General features: G+C 35.8%; 1 protein-coding gene and 1 long non-coding RNA gene across 4 annotated transcripts in view; one reads left to right on the forward strand and one right to left on the reverse strand.

Moving 5' to 3' along the window:
• Nucleotides 1-24,996, reverse strand: part of LOC108001079 (cerebellar degeneration-related protein 2-like) — a 34,330-nt gene that overhangs the window by 6,879 nt on the left and 2,455 nt on the right. Inside the window, exon 1 of one of the 3 annotated variants that reach the window (XM_062073139.1) lies at nucleotides 17,997-22,281. The exons of 1 other annotated variant lie outside the window; for it this stretch is intronic. In XM_062073139.1, the coding sequence (XP_061929123.1) occupies nucleotides 17,997-18,072 (76 nt within the window). In that variant the 5' untranslated portion in view covers nucleotides 18,073-22,281. Of the gene's footprint in view, nucleotides 1-347; nucleotides 788-17,996; nucleotides 22,282-24,996 lie in introns of those variants that run through there. One more of the 3 variants, XM_062073138.1, reaches the window with a different exon arrangement.
• On the forward strand, nucleotides 6,155-22,827 carry LOC133665855 (uncharacterized). The gene is made up of 2 exons (XR_009829278.1): nucleotides 6,155-11,721; nucleotides 22,309-22,827. It is a non-coding gene; the product is annotated as an uncharacterized LOC133665855 (long non-coding RNA).

Raw genomic sequence — 24,996 nt, forward strand, 5'->3', positions numbered from 1 at the left:
GAGCTCTTTTTGAGAATAAATTACACAGTTCGCGAATATATGCAACATAACGTGGAATCACTTTGAAAAAAGATACGCATTTTCATGCATTTTCTTCCCGTTGTCACGTTGAATCGAAATATTTTATATATTCTTTTCTATATATTATTTACACGTTTGCAATTTGGAAACTGTAAAAGTAAGAAATTGGCGATTGTATCTTTGCAAAGATTCGTTGACACTTGTTCGAAAATACAACGAAATCGAGTTAGATGAAAAAAGGAACGAAATCACTGGAGATCTCTCGTATATCCGCACATTTTCCAACGCACCGAATCGTCGCCGTTCGAACGAAAGATCGCGTATACCTTCCGGGCCTTGAAGACAAGAGAGCTCGATCGAATAATCCCAACAATCCAAGGAATTCATCTGAGCCTGTGGGTCCCAGACCACGTCCACGCTAGGACCGCTCATCTTTCCAGATCCACAATCCCAACTCGATCAACTCGAACTCGCGCTTTTTCTTCGTTCCCCGGTTCTTCCGTGAACACAAGTGTGTCTCTCTACACTTGATATCGTTTTTCACTTTCGAAGGGACGAATCTCCTCTCTCTCTCTCCACCGATCGATCAACCGTTCTGAATGAAAATAAAATTGGTCCATCCAGATGATATTCAGATTCGAGCGTTACTCTCGGATTATCTCGAACACAACCGGTTCCAACGAAGGTAGCCGGTCTTCTGTGAATCGGTACAGGTTACTTAGGTACCCGGGGAACGTGCTTAGCCAAGGCCCAAACGTCCAATGCCCATCCACCGCCTAACCTACGACCAACCGCTCGTTCCCTCTCTTCGCGCCAAGCCTTCCACTCCCCTCCCCTATCCCTTCCTTTCCAACCGTTGCCCCTCCCTCGCCTCTACCTGCGTCCACGCTGCGTCTCGGTGTAATTCCCTTCTGGCGACCACACTGACCATCTTTTCTCGGCTACTCTCACTCCCAGCGTGCCCACCTCTTTTTCCTTTCCCTTCTTCCAATTCCGTATCTCTTTCTTTATACCGGGTATACACACGTGCAAAACTTGTCCCACTTGTGCTACTTTTATTTCAAAATCAGAATCTTTGATTAAACCAGCATGGGAACGCACTAATCACCTTGATTACGCGTAACAAACGATCGATTCGCATACGAACAATGCGATTTTTTTAAAAATATCTTTCATTAAAAAAACGGCCACGATATTTTCCTTCGAATCAATATTTATACAGAATGAAACTTTGACTTTTGCGAATAATAACGTTCGAATAAAGCTATCAATTGTCACGTCTGGTAATTTTCCGTTAATTTTCTCTTGCTTGTTGTCCGTTTATTTGTAATGTAAAGTGGGATACCTATATAAGATATTGAATATTTATAGACTCGACGTACGCAGTAACTGTATAGCATTCGGTATTTCCATACGCATAATAATATTTCATCGAACTTGGTTAAAACTTTTTTGTAACGGATGTTTATTCGTTGTATTAACTTTATCGATACGATAAACGAATCGACTCGACGAATCATATTGTATTAAGAAAACAACAAATAGTAATTTTTTAATATCTCGACGATTCGAGATCGACGTGATTATATTTATCGAATCAAAACAAACTAGCTAGGGGAATAACACAATTGGGTATTTTTACTCGACGAGCGGACGATATCGATCGAACGACACGACGACATATTCGAAATATTCGAAAACGAGGCGATGATCGGCCTCGTCGATCGCGAGAAGCGAGATCTCGTTCTCGGGGATCGCGATAAACGACTTCCTCGTGGTATTTTCGATCGAAATAACCTCTGGCGACCTCGAGTCCTTTGGCGAATCGAATACTTTCTCCTGGGAATGGCTCGCGAAACGTTATTAATCTCTCGATCGGTCGAAATAAAAGAGAGAAGGCTATTGTTGGCGTGGACCGAGAGCACACAGCCGCATACCCTCTCCTCCCAGCCACAGAGCACAGGTGCACCTATACGCGAGAACGCCGACCTTTCCAGACCACCAAACGCCACCATGCGGTGTGAAACCTACCTCATCTAACTGGACCATTATCGCGCCAACACCACACCCTTTATCCATTATCTTTTACAAACTAACTGAATTTCACGCTTTGCTTTTACCGTGTCGATCGCATCCAATTTATTGCCGGATGCGGCTCCCAATCCTATCTCCATACTTTCTACCCTTCTTGTCCATACTTCCAACATTTTCACCTCTAATAATCGCTACCGATTTTTCCAAGCTTTGGAATCGGTATCGACAACATTTATCAAGATTCAAGATTAGGAAATTGAAATTTTTCGTGCAAAAGCGTAAAAACATTGGAACGAACGCGTATCTGTTTTAGCAAGTGGTCGCGCGAAACCTTTCTATTTCTTATAAATAAAGGCGACGCGCAAAAAGTTTGCCATTGACTCGACTCGAATCCGATCCTACGAGCCACGTAGAAATACGTGGGCTCGGTTCTCATCATTGTACCGTACACAGCGCACGCGACATTCTACGAGTTTATTTCTCTTCCAAAGATGTTCGCGCCATAAATTCCACGGATCTAGAATCTCTTCTTATGCCATTTATCTTCAAATACGTATGCGTTGTATATGTAAGAGTATATGTCAAAGAGTGTGCGCGAGAAAAATGTTCTCCTTCGTAGCGGAATTTCTTCGAGCATTTCGTGCATCCTTCCCTATATTTCTTTGTGTAATTTTACTTCAAACAGAGAATATAAACGTTCATCTCGTAGTCGTGATTTTCGATATTTTATTTAAAAACAAGTAAATAAGCGAAGAGTATCCATTGAAGTAATATCGATGAAATATCGACAGGAATTCGAATTCCTGTTTATTTGCTTTAACGGGAGATTAAGGAGAGAAGGTAGGCTTGGTTCATAAACGAGGTGCGAGAGCATTGTACTTAAACCCCGAGAAATCTGCTCTTTCTCACGAGCCAGAAATTATAAAAACAATACGTAATAACGCTTCATCTTATCCGATCTGATCCGTTGAAAATTCAACGGAATGGAATAGGTATCGTGGTGGAAGAAAGCACGGTCGAAGGGAAAGGATGAAAGCCAAGCGGAGTCTGATCCTTCCCCCTCCATCGATGCGCGACAATTCTTCGAGTCGCGCAAGACGCGTGTTAATCGCGTTCGTTTCTAAATTGTGGATTCGGCAACGCGGCACGGCCAATGCGAATCGAGCGTTACTTCGATCGATACGACGCGACAACCGTGCGCCGAAACAGGACAGACGCGTGCTAAACTGAAATCGATTGCACGACGCTGTGTTGAAACTCGATGCGTAAATTTAATTTAAGAGTATTTCGAGATGATTTTCCAACCATATTTAACGTTAATATCGATTATTGAAATGATGAAAAATGATAGAAAACGCGCGATATAACGGATGATGCAACAACGGAGAAACAGCTTCGAAAAAATGTCGCGTCACGAACAGAAACGGGTAAAATGTTGTTCACCGTTCGCCGGTTAGAAATATTCGTCTCGTTTCAATTACTTTATTAAAAAAATCATTTTATCGAGGATATTTTTAATTGATTCGTTGTATAAGGATAATCGTGACATCTTGAAACGATGATCGACGTATAGACAACCGTGGTTACTCAACTTAATATCGGTGGAGGGACGCAAATGGTAAAAAGATTGTTTTCTAATGGTTTACAGCGATGATACACCTTCGAAAGTACGTTCGACGTTCACACGCGGATGATAATTTAGGAAGAAGCGTGTCCGTGCACCCAACGTACGTGTGCTGTTACGTGAAAATTACCGTGTTGACGATAAATATCGTCAATCGCTAGTTTCACATCCTTAGGGCTTGGCTGTCACGAAACGAACATCTTCCTTGCCGACGTTACGCGAATTCAATTAAAGCCTAAATTTCTATCGAATTCCATTTACCAACGTCGATCGTGTATTATTTTATCGCGGATATTGTTTGATAGCTTGGCGAAAAGATGCATGTAAAAAAAAAAAAAAGAAAAAGAAAAAAAACTCACTTTCACCGCGGTATCGTTTAACGTTAATGTTTCGAACGCGAAACATCGAATCCATATTAGGCCGGGGTCTTTGTTACGACGTTTAAGGAGATCGAGCAAGAAGGAGAACGGCGTTCAAAAACAACCGATGGAAACAATGCGCTGTGCGGGGAAAATATTCGCGTTGTTTTAGAAAAGGAAATACAAATAATTATACCAAACGATTCTTGCTTTAGCGGTTTCGTTAATTGAACAAGTTCTTTTCGAAGGAGAACGGATGTACGCGTTTGTCGCGATTTCCACCGTTCTTTCCATTCTTCTTTCCACGAACGATTTTCAACAATTTTTTCTTTCTTTTTCTCAAACAAAGATGGCGTTATACGCATCTATATATCTATAATATACCTATAAATAACGTGGAAAGAAGGATCGTGGAAGAAGAAACGTTTCGACATCCGCGAGCGTGAAATATTTCGATATTTTATATTCGTTTTACATCGATAGATAAATGCGTGTTGTACTATGCGTCAGTGAACGGAATACGAAACGAACTTATCGTCTTATTCAGCGTGCATAACGAATTTTTAACGTCATGCTTATTTTAATAAGAAAATTGTCCGTTTACTTTCAATCAAATTTACTTTTTGATCAAATTTTGAAATGTCATCGGAACGGAACGAACGATTAAACCGTGTTTGACGCGCGCGCGCCGTTTCCTGTAAAGTAGCATTGCAAAACGGTGTACACGAGTTGGGAAAGATAAGCAATGAAATAAATCCAAGGCCTCGGAAGTGACTTTCCCAATAACAATCCGGAAATACCGGGGAATAATTGTTATAAAACCGTTTTGGAATTTTGTTGTTGGGAGCATAAAATCGGCCAAAAATTTCAAACGCCTCGTGCTGCGTGACAAATCGTTTTATAGACGTCTCTTATTGGCCAATACTCGATGGCTCAGCGTGACGCGTTGTAAATCTATTTAGCGCAAACCGTGTAACAGATGGTAAAGTTATAAAATACAAACTTTTGCCATTTTCGATGGATATGTTTTCGAATTGTAGTATCTTTAAGCTTGAACAAATTTTTAACCCTAATTTCCTCCACTCGAAGAGATAAGAAAAATTATAATCGCGCCAAACTTGCAAACGGTCGAGCTCATCTTTTTCCATCTAACGTATCCTTATTTTCGATTAAACGATTATCTTACGTAATAATTCAATTCAAATTTTCTTCTCGATGTTCATTCTCGTCTTCTCTCCTTTGGAATATTTTAATACCGTACGTGATCATTAAACACCGATCGTCCCAAGCGCGAGTGCGAAGAAACGAACGTTGTAGTCGAGATCGATATTTCTCCGCGCGATGAAATGGATTCGAATTCCAACGATACGTTGGAAACGCGTCGAGCGACACAGCGACGCAAAATCGAGGGCAAGCGTGATCGTTGACTGGTTAAAGTTATTCGCGTGGACTATTAGAACGTCGTGACGACAGTGACCTCGAAGCAAAGAAATTGAGAATTATAGGTATTATAGGTGGTTGGAAGCCGCGTCCTTTCGAGAACGAACGAAGACACGCCGGTATTAATTAGAAAACGAGCAACATGTCAATTAATATTTCTTCTGTCTCTCTCTATTCTATAAACGTTTAAATACACACATTGTTCGCGATATTTCCTTATTGTTTCGTTCCTAAACACCTAAATCCTTGGAACGGCGATATTAATCGTCGACGGTCAATAATTTATTTCGTTTCAGAGATTGGATATCCATTAGGAAAGGAAAGTGTAGTCGTAAACGATCAGAAACCAAAAGATTGAAAGATTAATCTATTCGAACGTTGCATACGCAACAACACTCGTGATTGATTAATTGAATTAACGTTTTAAAATCGTAGCTTTAAAAAACGATAAAATTACATTCGAGAAAAATAATAATAATTTTTTGTCGTCTTAAAAACCTTTTGCTTTCCATCTTGTTGTTGTCCCCGCGAATATATATATATATATATATATATGCTTGGAATTCTACGATATAAGTGAAAGTATATATCGCGCATCGAGTTGACGTGATAATTAACACTCGTAAACGTTACACTCGTAAACGATAGTTAAACGCGATAAGAATGACGAGCGATCGATTCGCTCGAGGCCTGGCCGCATTTTACCGCAAAATATTATTATATTAACCTTGGAATCGACGAATACATCGGCCCCTCGTCTATTCCCCTCTTTTTTTTTTCTTCTTTCCTTTTCGCTCCCGCTTCGTTGCACGGGTCAAGACGTTCAACGCTCGTCTCGCCTACTTTGCACGTACATCTAACACAACGAGTACATTGTAATATACTTGGCGATACTTTTTCATACGCGTGTCCTCTCTGTGACGAGAATATTCGTTAACGATTCGTTATAAATATAAAAGCCGTAGATTTTCGAGGCATCGTTTGTTTGCCCCGTTTCCCGGTCGATACAACATTATCGATTCATAAACGCGTTTGCGCTATCTTATCGATCGGAGAGAAAGAGAAAAATTATCCGATTACTTTTTTTATTATCTTAGATAAAGCTTACTTTGTTCTCTCGAAAAACGCGTATATCGCGTACAGCTTGGCGATTGTTGAAATGAAAATAAAAATTTCATTAATTAATCGCGTTCAACGAGTGTGAAAGAGGTATCGATGTCATGGTTTCTCTTCCACTTTACGATCACCCACGGGACGATTTCGAAACGACGATTGATTTTATTTCAATTTTTCCTTCTCCTTCTTTCTTTCCTCAATTTTTTTTTTTTTTTTTTTCGTTCGCAATATCAAAGTCGGTCGGTAACCCTACCCACACGAGAAGGTGGATGACTCACGGCCCTTGTTCAGAAGTCAAGAGAGCGCTGTGCTCACTTCCGTCACAGCGATTTATTGCATCACCGCTGTTATTTGATAGAAAATTGTCCACGACGAGTATCTGGACGAGTAACTCCCACTCGAGTTTCGGTAAGCGACGAGCCTTTTTGTTTTTTCTTTTCCTTTTTCTTTCCCCTCGACAACGAATATATATATATATATCGAGACGATATATTCTCTGGATAAAATGCAAGTCTCGTTCGAACGAATACCACAACGCACGGGCGCGATTGGCTTGAAGGAAACGGAAGTTGGAAGAGAGAGAACCCCGTCTGTGATCATTGCGAACGGAGGAAACTCTATCGGCGAGAGTTTATCTATCGGTTGCTTTTTAACCACAACACTTTCCACCCCCACTCCTCAGCTACTTGTGTTTCAGACAACAGGAATGGGATCGTCGACCACGAAAATTCTTCGATCGGGTGTTTCACGATTTCGAGTCTCCGCGAATCTCTGGAACGAAAAAAGAAAGAAAGAAAGATATTTCGAAGAGTAGAAATGTCGCGACGAGACCATCGAAACAGATCCAGGGAGAGAAATTTATGTTAATCGAACCGACTCCCATTGATCCTTTCGACGATGACCCGAGATTTGTAATTCTCGAAAGTCATACTCATATCGCTCTCCTCTCATCTCTTACGATCCTCTGTGCTCGATTTCTTAACTAAAAGATTAACAAACTCAAATGAAATTCGGGGCAAAACTATCCACCAACTGGAAACAATTTTGCATAAACTTGGATAGACATGGAACGATTGTTATTATTAAAAAGGGAGGATCATGAAAGAAACGAGAAGCTGAACTTTCTCGGGAATTCCAGCGAAGGAAAGGTCGTCCAGGGAAGGGAAGACGGATCGTTTCAACTTTCCTCCGTATTCTAATTAGGGGAAAAGTTGCGAAGACACGATTATCTTTTCACGATCGAGGAAAAGAGGGCGATAAAAAAAGCGAGGCGATATTCGGCGCGGTCTATCTACTCCGCTTTGGGAATCCTAAAGATAAAAAAAAAGAAAAAAAAAAAAACAGGAATAACACGGCTGACGGTGGCATAATTAGCCAGAGAAATATCCACTATCCCGTGAGAACTATAAGTTTCGTTCTAAATTTATGAATAAATCGGTTACCACGGTTGGAACGGCGGCTTTACACACACTGGAATTGTTACATACTTCACACGCGTTTGTTTTCGCCAATATGACACGGAAATATCTTCCGTTCCAATTTTCAAACCGAGCATATCGCGAAAAGATGTACACGGTAGAGATTTTCAATTGTTCGCATTATAGCGTATGTATTGGCATTTACGGTAAATGGAAATACAGTTATCCTTTCATAAATAAGATTTTTCGAACACCGTTTCGATTCTTTTCCCTATTTTCTATTTTATTTGAAATATTTATCCATATTAAGGGATTGTGTCGTATTATACATGTGTTAGCATATACGGTAAATGGAAGTACGGTTATCCTTTTATAAATGAGATATTTCGAACTTGTACGTTACTTCTATTCTTTCTCCTATTTTCTATTCGTTGAAATTGAACCGCATTGTATCGGAAAGCTAGTCGGATCCGCGACATTCGATAATTGTGAACTAATTTTTTTAAAGGTCTTTCACGCGTTACGTAAAACTTGTTGCGTAAACGTGCGCGATCCGATATCAACTTTGCTGTTTTCACAATGAAATTTTCCTCCCTTGACTCGGGAATCGAAGATACCGATCGATTCGCGTCGACTCCGTCGGTATCGTTTCGGTGGTTTCAATTTTTAACGGGTGATTCCTCTTTTCGAGACTTAAAAAAAAAGAAAAAAAAATCGAATCCTCGAAGGAAGAAAAATATTCCAAAGCAATATCCGTAACGACTCTTTTAAAGATAACGCTATAGGTTGCGTGAATTTCCACTTGAATTTCCAAACGTAACACGCAGATTCGAACGCGTGTTATTACGATAGATCGCGATGAAGAAAAATTTCACGTTATATATCGCACGCGATGAACGATTAACCGCGGAGAGGAGAAAGGCTTTCGTTCCCTCGATTTCGACACATATTCGACCGACGAATTATCGCCAGCTCTTCTTGTTCCCTCGACCGTAATAATATATCGCAATTCCGAGAGATAACGCTCCGCTCGCTCTTTATCTCCCTCTCCTCCTTCCTCCTTCATTTCTTTCTCCATTCGAAAAAAACTTTACTCGTTCGACTACCTGAAAATTACAGATAATAAAAGTGCAAAATGTTTATTCGGTTGTCGGGTGCAAGAAACAAACGAATACCGTGTAATCGCAACGTTTAATCGCACGATCGATTTTACTGAAAGAACGTCGTTATCCGAAATTTTTTCCAACATGCATTAATCGAGTACGTCCGTCGTTTATGTTCCGCGTTAAACGTACATCGTGCGAATCTCGTCGTTTCGAGGGCAGCTCGATCTTTGCACGTTGTACGATCGAAGGAAACGTTAAGGATCTCCCGACACCGAGTCGCGTTGATCACTACCCTATCGCGATGCCGCGTAAACCGAGTCAGTGTACCAAACGCGTTTTCTAACCTAACGTACCAACGTTTCTAACCTAAAAATTGAAAATCCTTACGATTTCGATTTCGACGAAAAACGAAATGTAAATGCTTTCGTCTACGTACTTTGTGATGACGCGACTCTAAAATTTGAAGAAAAAAGAAAAAAAGTAGAAATACAGGAGATCGGAAAAACTTGGGAATCGAGAAAAAACGGACACGCGGCCGACACGAATCCAAGCCAGTGTGTCAAATGTATTTTCGCGAGCCGTTCTCCCACGATCGACTACGGAATCGATAAAATATAGGATAACAAGCGGTGCGAAGAAATATTCAATTCGCGCGACGAAATTTCGGATAAATTTGGCCGAAAAGCGAAACGAATCGAAATTATTACGATTCACGACTTTACGTTCCTTGCTCACTATTCCAACAATTTTAATGGGGAAAATTTAATAGTTGAAGTTACGAATAGAGTTATAGTAATTTATCGTTCGAACCGTAATAATAATCGGAAATAACTGCAAATAAGTGGGAAATGGATCGGAATTACAGGAAAAGCGGATCATTAACTCGAAGTAACTTGATTCGAAATTTTTAATTTTTAACCAATTACTTTTTCAACGGATTTACACAATCAATTTATTATAAAGATTCGCTTCAAATATCATCAAATGATAATTCGTTGTATTAGATATATCCAACGGTGATGGGGAAAATTTAATAATTGAAAACTTGACAACAATCGGAAATAACTGTAGCGGATCAACTACAATTATTACGGATAAACGGTTGTTCGAGCATTTTAAAACTACATTATTCTAAATTTTTATCCGGCTACTCTTTTTCAACGGATTAATTCCACGACTCTGCCTTCCAAATCGAAACTCGTAATTCGTGTTTGACGGTCGTCGCGCTTATCGTGGATCTAACCTCTAATAATATTTATATTTTAGATGTTGCCGAATCTATCTATCGAGCGGCTTCGTTGCACGTTGCGACTTTCTAATTAAGTAAATACCACCTTTCGATGGCGCGTTACACGTAGATACTGATGCGTGTAACATCGATTTCATACGAACGGGGAAAAAGAAATTTAAATATTCGGATAACGCGGACCTATATTACATACCTATATCACATCCTAGAGCAGAAAATGAGTTTAAACCAATATATCGTGCCGTGAAAATTCTTCCTTCTTTTTCACATATAAGTAATTTCCATCCGCGTGTCGCGATAATTGATGCGTACAAATGTGCTAAACGAGCGTCAAACAATGCATTTGGGTCATAGTCTTGTTCGCAGCGTTCTCCAAGATACGTTATTCCACTTTGTATTTATACTTTTTTGAAAACGGAGGAAAAAAGGAAGGAAAACGTTCGAAATACAAAGTCGAAGAGGATCGAAGTTCGTCGGAGAGATCGAGGAGATGCAAATAAGGGTTATGAGAATGTAATACTTTTGATGAAAACTTGATAACAATAAATTTATTAACTCGTACATCATCGTGAAAATATCGAAATGTTAATTGAACGCACATCGCAACCCACGTTTCTAATCTTATTAGAATTCAATTTTCTCTTTCCTTTTTTCCTTTTTCTTTTTTCAAATTGAAGAACGAGTATCTCATTTTCCATCGCAAATACGATCATTGAAATCTGATTCCTCCGTTCAACCGTGTCTAAATATCTAAATATTTCGATTGGATTAAAACGCGTTTTGAAAGAAAATTTAATCGAACGTTCGTTCGAGATTAAAGCTGGAAGAAGAAAGATGTTAGAAAAGGAAATGGTCGAAAGAAATGGATACGAATCGTCTGGTAATACAGTTTTATTCTCACGATAATGATCACCATTGAAGCATCTACGGGAAACCGAAAAACGAGGACGCTCGATTCGTTCGACCGAGTTGTGCTCTCCGCTTCGTGCTACGCCAAAACTCTATCCGCGCGGAATTCAATGCCTTTCTTTATCTCCCAACAACAAGAAGAAGAAGAAAGAAAATTTTACAGAAAAATCCTGCGTATTTTTCATCGATTCGATCGTACAAAGTTGACGGATGAAGAAGAAAGCTTTATTCTCTTCCCTATACTTATCCATTATCTCGTTCCACAAATACTTACGAATCGTTTCCTGTCTGGTTAATGTTCACAGATCAGCTGGTTAAAACGAGATTCCACGTGACAAAAGCGAAATGTAAAGAAACCTGCTGCGAGGAATTTACATTTGTATAGGAGCGCGCGTGCAGGAAGGAATGGGATAAACACGATACGCGGATATTTTTCGAGCCACAGGTGAGTGAATGGGGAGTGTGGTATCCTCCCGGCGTGCTTTGCATTCCTGCTTCGCGAAAAAACGCAAAGATAAGGATGCGCATCAACGCGTAATTTACAACTTGTACAACCTATATTCTTCTCGAGGATTTTGAGAAAAATTCTCGACGACTCGCATACACCGGCGATATTTGTATTTCGATTAAATTCTACCTGCAAAAAAAATATCCAACCAATTACAAATGAATTTATCTTTTTCGAGGAAAAAATTGAATGAATATGAAATATGGAGGAGGATAAATCCTCTGCTTATTCTTAATTTTAAATGTCGAGAATTTTTTACGTTTCGCGCGATTTTATCGACAATCCGTTTAACTATCGCGTCACGATACTCGTAAATAGTCGATATGACAGGTTCACGGGAGTGACCGATAAAAATGGAAATCCAACGCGTTCGTATTCACGAGCCGCTCCACCCTAAACGCATACCAGGCTCATTATACGCGATCAAGTGGGTTTCGAACACGGAAGTGTTTGCCTTTGGCTAGAAGCGTACGACTAAGAGCGTTGCGTGTTACTTGCGTAATATTTTTTTACCAGAGGAAAAAAAGAAGGGGGGAAGATTCGCGAAACGAATGAAAGTCGACAGAAGGGAAATAAAAGAGCGACGCGCCGAGATGTAAGAGGTTATACCCTTTCTATCGTACAGTGCGAGCATACCGCCTCTCATTACGTCCGAGTAACCGAGACGAACGTTCATATACGACGCCTTGCTTCGACCAATTTTTCTTCTTTTTCTTCTTCTTCCCCTCCTTCTTCTGTAATCCCATCTACCGTGCACTCGATACATTCTTACGTCTCTATGTCGCGATCCAGATCCAGATGAATTCCCTCGCATCCTAATATCGAAATAACGTATATAAATCTTACATCGATATCCTATTTTTCGAATCTAATCCAAAAGTTAACGAACTCGCTCGTGGAACTATTCGAATGCATCGAATATCGACGAGTCGTATTTCGTACGAAGCGTGGAATGGAAATGTGACGCGCTCTACCGTTGAAAAATGAAATTTCCCCACAATCGTAAATTGGTCGGTGCTCCGGTGTCCGGTGTCGTGCACCGCGCAACAGAGAAGCGCAGATAGGCGCGCGTACATGTGTAGTGGGCAGACACAAGAGCGACGTGTCGTTCCGTTCCAGGTCGCAAAGTCTCGGCTCTATCTCCACTCGGATAGCCATCTATGAAGCCATTGCTACGCCATAGCCGCGCGCTTGCTTATCGTAAATGCACCATGCGCGCGTTGCACTTTGTACCGTTATTGGGCATATAATCGTTCGTTGCTGAGCTTAGCTGAGAAAGCTTCGGGGACGACCAGTGATGTCCGATCGAATTCGTCCTGGTTACCATCGGATTAACGGTATATACGTGTACTATATATACACGCGCGCTCGCACACGCGCATACAAGACACATTATGATTTCGCGAAATTTATTCCTGCTTCGTATCCTATGCGAAATAATCTTGGAACATACGATAAAACTTTTAAGAATCGCGTTATCCGGCAAAAACAATGGCCTTGTACATCCGCCGGAAACGTGCGTCGCCAACGGTGAAATAGAGAGTCGAGGATATCAAAGACACTATTGCGGAATACTGTTTCCTTCTGTACGCGAGGAGTGCAACAACCTACTTTGCATAGCCCGCGGCAACGTAAAAATTCGCGGTAATTCGAAATTATTACGATTTTTTTTTCTTTCTTTTTTTGGTTAGACTATCGCGATCTCACGATTCGCTCGAAGACAGAGAGAAAGAGCGAGAGATCGATTCTTCCCGCGATAAATCGGAACGTACTTCTCGAACAAATAGCTATAAATAATCGTAGGAACGGATCGAACAGCGTTCCGATGATGTTTCCTGTTTTACATTCGCGCAAGAGAAATATCGATACAATACAAAATGACATACATACACTCGGCTTTTCTACACTTTATTATTGATTCTCGCTCCGATTAAATAACTCATCGCGATTTATTTACGATGAGATAAGACGGATAAAAGGAACGTGGCACGCGCGCTTATAAATAATTTTACGATAAATTGAAATTACATGGAAAATAAATTGTCCGATAGATGATTGAAAACCGCATTGAAAATTTTCCATTTCCCTGAAATTATTAAATAAATTGCAAGGATAAAGTGATCGAGCGGAAATTAATCTATATATATATATATATATCGTAAATAAAGCATAGGCCAGTAATTTTAATTGACGTTCGATACATGGTTAATCGATAAAGAGCGTTTGCACGTGGGCCGATGAATCGATGCTCTTAAGGTAAGAGTTAAATCAAGCTAAAAAACTTTTGAATCATGCTTGAAAGGTTGTCCATTCTAATTACTATCCTGCGGTAGTACAACGGGAGACACGAACTTGGAAAGTTAGTGATCCATTTGCCGAAGGTGATACACGCTGGGTATACGCGTTAAATATACTGGAAGCGATCGCTTTTCGAAATGGAACTCTCTCTGATTTTATTAACATACCGGCACATCGGTATTCCGGTTCGACTAGTTTCGTATTTTCACTCACAATTAATTAATCGATTCGACATTTTTCAAGCGTCCATATTTTTTTTATAAATATAAGAGATTTTTACGTTTTTTATGAATATAAATTTATTTACCATCCGATTGTTGAAATTTTTTGCTGAAAATAACATTTAAAAATAAATATCGGCTCGATGTTTATACGATCTTCGCAGTATCGCGTTAAATGAATAAGCAAATTTATCTTCCAAGGTTCTCCTCTCGATAGAATACGTGATACGTAACGTTTCGTGCGTCTATTTTTTTGCGTTAATGTTCACGACCTCGACTTATGAACCTCTGTGTTACCATGTATTTATATACGGTTCTCGTTATTCAACAGCATTTTGTCCTCTTTTATTTTCTTTTTTTTTCTTTATATCACGAAACACTTGGATGATGCGAAGAAAAAACTAAGATGATTGGTTATTAGCGACATGAAACTGTAAAAAAAAAAAAGAAAAGAAAAAAAAGGAAGAAATTGTACATTGCGATTGTGATACAATTTCATAATTCTTTCTTCGAATTTGTTCCAATTTGCGCGTGTATTTTTTAATAAAATTTCAAATTTACGAATATAACGATATGTTTGTACAATTTAAGAAAAATTACGACGACTGTAATCCGATAATTCGCCATATTGTATATAAATATAAATGTGATACGTTGTTCTGCAAAAGAGAGAGAAAAAAAGAAAAAGAACAGGATACAAGAAAGTTAGAGAAGAAGTTAAGGCAAGGTTAACCACCTTGTAATGATAAAAAAATTTGATAGAAAAATAAAGTGATGGCGTTCCATTCGAAAATTCTAACGCCAATTAAAAGATTCTCACATTTTCGTTGGAGTAGTGGTGGCATAACGACTGCTAAATTACGAGATTGTTACGCAACGCGGCTAAAAGGCAAGTGAGAAAAAGCGCACAATAACATCTTTATGTTGCATCTTCTCATGCTTCCAAAGCGAATTTCCATAATTTATTGCGTATACATGACCAATGATGATTTTTGCCCGTCATCGCGCGATAAACGCGTTACTAATCCTTGTTATATTGCCACGTTAATTGATCAATAACATATATAATTAAAATATATAATTAAATAATATATATATATATATATAAAAATAAAATAAACTTTTTTTTTAATTCGAAAAACTCTCGCAATATTTGAAATCAATATAAATACGATTATCGATACATTATTTTCCCAAGTGCTATCGATATCTTTCTCTCCCCCCTCCCCTCCCGTTAATAACTTTCAAATGCTTTCCGTAATGACAAATAATCACGCGTTTTACAGCGTCGTTTCCGTATTAAAAAAAATAGTAAAATGTCTATACGGAATTAAATTATTAGGCAAGTTAGCTTTCTAGAGAATAAATCACTTCAAATTGATTAAATTCGCACTATTCGCCGAATTATAACGATTCGAGGATATCCGAGACGACGGGAAGACGTTTTCTCAATAAACGCGATGGAAAAATATCCCTTAACGTATGTGCTTATCTCCGTGTAAAAACTGGTTGTAACTATGTAATTCGCATAGTATCGTGTAACAAAAGCCCCTGGAACACGACTCGTGCAGAAAATGCTTTTAAGCCGGCTCTACTATCACATCGACTACAATGAGAGACCCTATTCAGCGAAACCGTGATGCGTTCACAAACTAACCTCGCTGAGTATGGAAAATAAGATACGTGTGCACGTATATGCGCGTTCGGAACGCGCTCGTGTTGGCAAGCGTGGCTAGATGTCAATATATGAGAGATTGCGTTACTGGTGCATTGCGGTTGGAAACAAGCATGTATAATATTTTGATTATACACGTCGTGTTCCCTCCGAGAAAGTTTCATTTCCTTTCTCCCTTCCGAACAACTATTTGGACGAGCAACAGTACTTTTTCTTATCTTCTATGCGACGAATATTATTTTATTTTGTAATCGGTTAATTTTGAATCGTTTAAAACTTTTTATATTACGGCATAATTATTATAAAAAGCTTTTGCATGGAGAATAGACGAACAAACGAGTCGCTTTAACGAACGAAAATCTTAAGTTTAATTGTACTTTCTTATTAGATAAAAAATTTTCATGTCGACTTATTTAAAATCGAATACGAATAATATCTGTGTTTTTGTTTTATATAAACCAACAATTGAATTAATCTGTCAAATATAAAATTAAATAACGTCACATCGATATTAAAACGATAATCGATCAAAGATGATTTGTATTGACGAGATAACGAGAAATATGTTATATTATTTTAATTCATTTAATTATACATATCGATCCACAAATGGTGTTAATTTTTTCTTCGAGAACGTAATCTGTCACTATTCATATCCGATTTGGAATAAATAACTGTACAAAGTTGTTTTTCCCAAGTATTAAACATAGAATGTATCCATTATTTCGCATACTTTCATTTTTCTAATAAAAATTGTCTAGTAGGTATGCCAACAGCCTGAAGGAAAAATCATAAATATGCACAGCCACTTCCCTTGAACGCGAAGTGACGTTAGGTATGCCACATCTTAAAAGGAAACAGCAAAACGTGACCGGTAATGGTACAATTTATTTGCATAAACCACGCAATGCTTTTATTTATTTTCGCTTACTTGTTATATCCTGCGCGCTACAACGGGACAGTTATATCGAAAGAATAAAAAAAGTAAGTTTAAGAAAAAAGAAATTAAATTCCAGATTGCATTGTAAAAATTCTCTTCTGTAAAAATGTAACGAAATACAACGATATCGTAAATTACTTTAAAAATATAAAAGTTACGAAATAATATTATAAAAAATATATTTTTCATTTTGTATTTAATATTTTAACATAACATAATTTTAATATTAAGTAATGAATAGTAATTTTGATATTACATTCGATTAAAAAAAACAACTGATATTTTTTAACGCCTAGACTTTTGACCTGTCTCGGTTAAAATACTTTATTTCACAATAATTCGCAAATGCGAGAAAAAATTAATTCGTTCGTAAAAATGTTGTAAGCGCAAATTTTCGATATTTTTATCACGCATCTTTGCAATAGCAACACCGGATTCTTCATTAAAAATTTGCTTATTATCATCCATAAACGAATATATCGCGCAAGTCCGTATATACGTATATATACAATTTATGCCACGCAACTGTTCAAAGGTTGAACAGCCAATTATAAGTACTTGATAATTCTGTTATCGTAATTTTGTGACGTATTAGAAACGTTTAAAAAAAAATCGAATCTTTCTAAAATATTGAATTTTATTTGAAATTTTCTCACGAATAATCGAAATATATATATATATATATTGGGATATTAATTGTATTAAAATTAAAAGAAAGACATGTAGCGCAATATGCAACACTTGAGGTACCGATGCAGCTGCAGCAACTATTAGATTCATGAGCCGTGTCGATGAGTCATCACTTTGGAGCGTCGAAATCGTTCGTAAGGTATTAGTTAAAAAGAATAGCTTGTTTTGAAAGATCGATTTATATCTTGCTTTCAAACGAAAACAAACATAACGGAAGCTTGATACGATATAAATATACAAAAAACGACGCGATCGATCGCGTCTCGAACGTTAGCCAATGCGATTCGTTCGACAATTCGTGAGAACGAATCCACGGTTGCAGCTGCACCGACCTTGAGCGTGAACCTGAAATTAATCTATCGAGAAAAAATGCCACAGCGACATTTACCCTGAAGCATATTGTGATCGGCCTCCTCGTCCGCGAGGCAGCGAACGTTGCCGATGGAAGAAGACAGCAGACTCATGTTTCCTTGTTAGAGACGTCGTCCTCAAGTTTCACGAGCGGCTCACGGCTCGCCGTAACGAAATCGATCGGCGCCGGAATCGCGGAAAAGCCGCCTAGTCCGTACGCGTACGCGATTGGTCGAGCTGCGGTTGAAGCTTGCGTTCGAACCAATCGTTATAGAGTATCGGTTGCTCGGTACACCGAGCGAGCCTCTACGAACGCACCTGTCGGCCAAGCATCCGGCCAACTCCTCGAAAACGCTTCACCGCCGATCACTTTCACTCGACGTAGAAAGGACGATCGCGATATCGTTCGAGAATCACCTGCCAACGGCGGAGACTTTCCGATTCTCGATACGTTTTCGCCGACAGGGAACAAGCAATCCCGTTTTCCAGCGGCTGGACCAGGCGGCAGTTACAATTCACGTTAGAATCGCCGCGTTTCTCGATCGCATCTTGCTAATCGTTGCGATCTATAAACCCATCGAACCAACTACGCGCACTACCAAACCGAAAATACACACGTCTGCTGTCACTGGCACCGTTTTTTTTCGCCTACCTCGAACTGGACGAGACGGAACACGAGTAAAACTTACTGCCCGGCACCGTCGCTACGTCGCGAAAGACGACGACGCATGACGCGTGCAGGGACACCGAGCACCACAGAGCCACGATCAATAAGCGTTGCCACGGCGTCTGCGCCGACAATGCGATGCTTCGACGGACGAGAGGAAAGAGACAGGGATTACGTGCATGTATTAATGTGTCTGTGTGCTCGCGCTATCGACGCGACCAGTATCGACAATTTATAGTGCTCTTCGTTTACACCGACACACGCTTCTGCCTCCATACCGTTTCCATTAATTGTTTCTTCGATTTTGACATTAATATTTTTCCTTAAATCGAAATCTAAACTAAACTTTTATTTTCACGAATTAAAATATATTCTAATAGCTAGAATATTTAATTACTAACTATTTGTATTTAATTATTCCGTAATTATTCTGTAATTAACTCGAAAGTAAATAAACAAATAGAAATCTATGCATTCTTTATAATTCTCTAATTGATATATAAATTTCTCTAATTTATATATAAATTATCTAAAATGTTTCATAATTAATGAAAAAAATATATATCATCGGTGGTTATTAAATATCATTAGACAAAATTAACTATGCATATATTTATAATTCTTTGCAAAATATATGTTAAGATATTGCTTATTCAACACACATTCTCTTTCTCTTTTTTACTTTTTGAAAGAGTTTTATAATTCATATTATATAGCATATACGATCTGCAATTTAATCTCATTTAAAATAACGTCACTTTCTCGTCTAAAGTTGTACGGCAAATTTTGATCGATTTTGTAAAATATACAAGTTGTCTTTAAATGTTCGATTTTTGCTAGATTGTTAAAAACTTAACTTTGTCATAGAATATTCTAATATTCGAATTAATAGGGGATCTATTTTTGTCTTTTATTGTTGTATTATCATTATATACGAAACATATTATTGAAAAATATTGTAATTCGTCTTTGTAAAAGATATAAAAATTTATTGATTCATAAAAAAAATGAAAGAAACTTGCATTTTATTTATATATATATTTATATATATATTTCTCTTCTATTAATATATTATAATATAAATTGATTAAGGTATCATTAACAGCATCATTAAATATATTATGGTATTAAATAATCAATGCGTTAGATCGAAGATAAAATTCGATTGCATAAACGCTAAATGTCCACCGCAACATACAATATTATCTTTATTGGTTACACACACATTTCAATAAAACGTGAATATCCAATAATATATATTGTGACATCTTAGAAAACGAGATAAATTTATTTTAAAGTATATACCACATTTGATGATTTTTTATATTTTTTTTTTTTTCTTAAATTCTTCCTTCCTACAATAACTTAGAGGAAAAAGAAGCTAGGTGTAAAAAATTTCACTTGTACGACGTTTCCACCAGGTGTCATCGCACAAAATTATTTTTTACAACGCAATAATATATGGAAGGAGGAAAGAAAGCCATACAAGACTCTTCCTGCGGACAACATTGATCATATCTTACAAAAACGTCCCTTCTTTTCTTCTGCTTTTGAAAAAAGAAATGATATAGCGAGAATCAACCTTTTTTCTTTTTATATCGATTGCGCACGTAGTAAAAAAAAATCGATTCCTCGTAAACAAGATTAAATTATACGTCATTATACATCAACTTTCGTTAATTTTTTTAACATATTAGTAAATTACGAAAAATAAAAATCGATGTTGAAATTTAATTTTAATTTTCTTCATCAAATATACGAACGTATACTTGATTTCCGCGCAAATGCGATCGATAGGAATGCAGAGGAGCAGCGTGAAAGTAGGTGACACATGAGATCACACGAATTATCATACGTAATTTCCTTGCTCGTATATCTGATTATATCTTTCGCGTATAATCACATTAACTTTTAAATGGAGCGAAAGTGCACGGCATCTTTCGCAGTATCGCCGATAACTTCTTCATGTATCATAGTTTACAAATAGAATCGAAAGGTTTTCATTCCTTCCTCAGCCTACTTGGTGAAGTTCCGTAAATTTTGCGTGGTCGTTCAATAAATCTTCCGCAAACGTGACTCCACGGATCATGCTTGAAGAGTTTTCTCATCTCGATCGATCGTTTGTCCCGTTTATAAAAAATTTTACCACAACTAATAGCGCTGGTAAAACTTGTTTCTTCTTCTTTTTTTTTTTTTCTTTTTATTCGAGAAAACATAACGGATTCGACGAATACAAAATATCAAACGATTGTATTTAAATTAACTGTGCGGTAATCCATAATCCCAATGGAGGTTGAGAAATGAAATATTCGTCGATTATAATGGAATTTTTCGATTTAACGTCACTAATTACGAATCCATACCCCCATAATACGATCATATTATTTAAGCAGAATATCATACGTTGTTTTTCTTTTTTCTTTTTTTTGAAATTCTTTTTTCTTAGAAATATGTCATTTTACCAAACGCGTTTCTACGTTTCGTCGAGCAAAATACATGTTTCCTAACAGTGAATTTCTAGAAACTAGGTTATTAGTAAAAAGAATCGCGTCATTAGTAAAAGAAAATCAATTTCTTTGGGCTACTTTCGCATGTGCATTTTCTATGTTGTAGGTGACCATAGCTGTATTGTGTTTATGCATATTTTAATGTACGCAACTATTCAACTCGATTAGATTTTTCAAGTTTTTAAACTTGGTTTTTACATAATTAACGATCAACTATATAATAATGATTCATTTTAATTTCTCAAAAGAAACTGCAATATGAAATATTTAATATAATATTTTAAACATTGATATAAACACATCTTTACGGAAAATGCGCCTGGATAAAGTGAAATATATAGAAATTCAAGTAAAAAAAAAAAAAATGTAACAATATTGGTATAGTAATTGGAATTATTTTATATTAAATTAATAATATTTAGATACAACGTTACGATTATAAAATAAATCTTTTATAATTTTTAAGATGCGAGAAAGTTAAAAAAGTGATCGAATAAGATGAAAGGTGCCACGAAAGGTGGCATAAAAGGTCAGCCTGAGATGAGTTTGTATGACCTCAAAGTTTAATAAGTATTAGATGATAGATCGAATCGGTTGCAGCGTGAAATCGAGGCAATTGATGTTCGTAGAAACGGAAGAGGCAATCAGTTTTGCAACTCTCCCCGGCTGCTTTTTTTTTTATCATATTTTATTATATTTTACAATAAAATTAGTGTATAATGAACAACGAGATACAGTTAAATGTATAATATCAGATAAGAAATAAATCACGTGTGCTTGTCTTATTTCAAAATCGCAATATTCATCTTTTAAACATCAATATAAATGTATCTATTTCCTATTTAAATTAATTTTATATATTAATTTAAATGACATTTTAATTAAACGATATAACCATAAAATCAATATTTAACAAATATACTTCACGAATTTACTTAAAATATTTTATTTGTTTTATTTATTATAGAATAAGAAATTTTAAGAAAATCCATGCATTTAATAATCGAAAAAAACATATCGAGCCAAATGTAAATTTTCGTTAAAGGTGGCAATAATGTCCCATATCTTTCGATCACTCGTTACGACGTATTATTTGATAGTTGATCATTGATGTATCGTCAAATGGAAAAATAAAATATTAAAAAGCTCACAACTAATTTCTTTTCCAATTAAAGACAGCCTCGAGGAAATCACAACAACATCGCATCGGATATGGTGTACTTACTTGGATCAAACGTATCGATTCAAGGATCGACTTAAAAGAGAGAGCAACTTCTAGTGCTGAACGTGTAATTGAATAAATATATGAAACGCTATGTCGATCAAATTCTTTTTTTTTTTGCAATTATCAGTTGCAATCGAATACATCAATGTAACTCACACGTGTACGCCTAAAGCAATTCGATTAAATGCTTCAAATCTATAAAATGTGAGAAAGAATTAAGACAAAAAAACATATCTTGACAATAACATGGATATTATTATTAAAAAATATATACGTATAATTATATTATAATTATATAATAATATTATAGTTTAAAAAATATTATTATTGAAAAAAAATATATATCATAAATTTTCGATGCAAAAAGTATTTAAATTCTTGATAATATATTTGTAAAATTTCTTAACATATGTTACTACGCATAAAATTATAGATGAAATAAATTATATTAAATTTATTCGAACAACAATTAGAATTTCTGGTTTTTTTATTGTAATATTTTATTGTATATATGTATATGTATTTGATTAAACGTTCTACTTTTCTACTTATCTCTTATACGTTCGTGATAAATTTACCGTGCGAGAAGCCGTGCAAATCTTCTATCATTTATAATTGGCAGGTTTTACAATTTGTAATTGACAGTGGTCTGAAATACCGAATCGTGATTGTGTTTCGTTGATGCATCATTAACGACGCGGGAATAGTACCGTGAAACTGTTATATCGCAACTTAATCAAAATGGGCATCCAATTGATACTTTTTAATCAACTAGTATCACCTTTTACGAATTGATATCATTGATTATAGAAACATTGTTTCGTTGAAATTGATCCTTGGCTTTCGAAAGGATTGTTCTACTTATTGTTAGAAAGGTTGTTCGAGACAGATACGATACGAGACAGATCTTGTGCAAAAGTACAATGGAAAAATTATAAATCTCGAAAATTCATCATTTAATCAAAATTTATATTCTAAATTTTTCTAACATTCAAATTTAAATTTTACATTGTTGCATTATTCATTTCAATTACATCAATATGTTTCGCATATTGTTGTCTAAATAAAACATAACCTGCATAACCTGAGAAATAGAGAAAGTCATACCATCTTTTCTTAAACTATTTTTATAGATTTTCTACGAATAATATGCATAATATTATATATTATGTTTTATATCATCCTTAACTAAATATATTAGTATGTATAATTGTTGCTAATATTCTAAAATATATGCTCAATTATTATCTGCTTTATTTTATTTTGTTTTATTCAACTATAATTTTTCTTTATTATTATTTACGTGCATTATATAATGCAATGTTTATAAATGATAATAATGACATTTAATCATAAAAAAATTGATACGAGAAATTAATAAAACGAAAAATTTGTGTAATGTTGTTAAGAATTTCTTGTTTATTATTACATCACAAGTAAGTAATATATGCACATATACCTGTATTTATTCGATCAAATTAATTTCTTTGATAAAATATTATAACACAACGATTATATTTAAAAATATTTTTTTGCATGATACATACCATATCTCGATATTCTATTATTTAATTTATCACTAACGTTCTTATTGAAACTGAATTTTCGAAAATGAAAACTAGGTTAGGTTATGCATTTTAATTAAAATATCGTTTAAAGTTGAATTTTAATTTAATAAATAATTTTTCAAAAATCAGTTTTTAGTAAATAAGAAATCGATCAAGAATAATCACGAAAGAATAACTATAATTTTTAGTGCATATAAAAATTGTCGCGTTGATAAGGAATTTTTTCGTAGCATGGAAAGTTTATGCAGTGTTCCCTAAAGTATAGTCGAAATAATTGAAGATATTACAAATTATTATTTATACGAATTATAATTGAAATATAAAAATTCAGAATGATATTTTTTTTTCATCTTTAAAGAAATATTACAGAAATCTTAATTTTTCTTCACAAAAAAGCTAAATGCAAATATTTTTAATATATTATTGTTAATTAAAGTTAAATTTTTTTTTATAAGCTATAAAGAAACGTGACTATCATTAAGAAAAAATTACTTCAAAAAAGAAAATTTAATCTTCTTAAATAGGAAAAAAATTTTTTAAACTAAAAATCTGTTAATAGAAATCAGGATTACAGATATATCGAATGATTACGAATATAAATTAATAAAATTTCATTCATCGATTGATCAAATTTTATTATTAAAGAATACGCTAATGATAGTTACACACATATACGCATGCGCATACGTAGCGTAAAATATACGAAATTTCACTTGTTACGTGATCGATTATTCGCGCGTCCGCGAATTTTCAAATAGTTTTATGTACATATGTAAATATATTCCACGGATTGTTGTCCGATCCTTAATTAATCATTTACTTTTTAACGATTTTTAAATTAAATTAATTATTATTATAAATATTTATAATGTATACATAATTAATACATAATATGTGTAATAAAATTTGTATGTAATAATATTGTTTTTATAACCGTTTCAAAAATTCCGCGTCAATAAGTCGATAAGACTTAAAATAAAAAATTGTATAAAATTATTGTTCTTTTTTATTGGTATATCATTAATAAAACAAGTTAAACAAATATCATTTAGTCATAAACTTTCACTCGC

This window comes from Apis cerana, linkage group LG3 (genome assembly GCF_029169275.1).
Source record: "Apis cerana isolate GH-2021 linkage group LG3, AcerK_1.0, whole genome shotgun sequence".
Lineage (NCBI taxonomy): Eukaryota > Metazoa > Arthropoda > Insecta > Hymenoptera > Apidae > Apis > Apis cerana.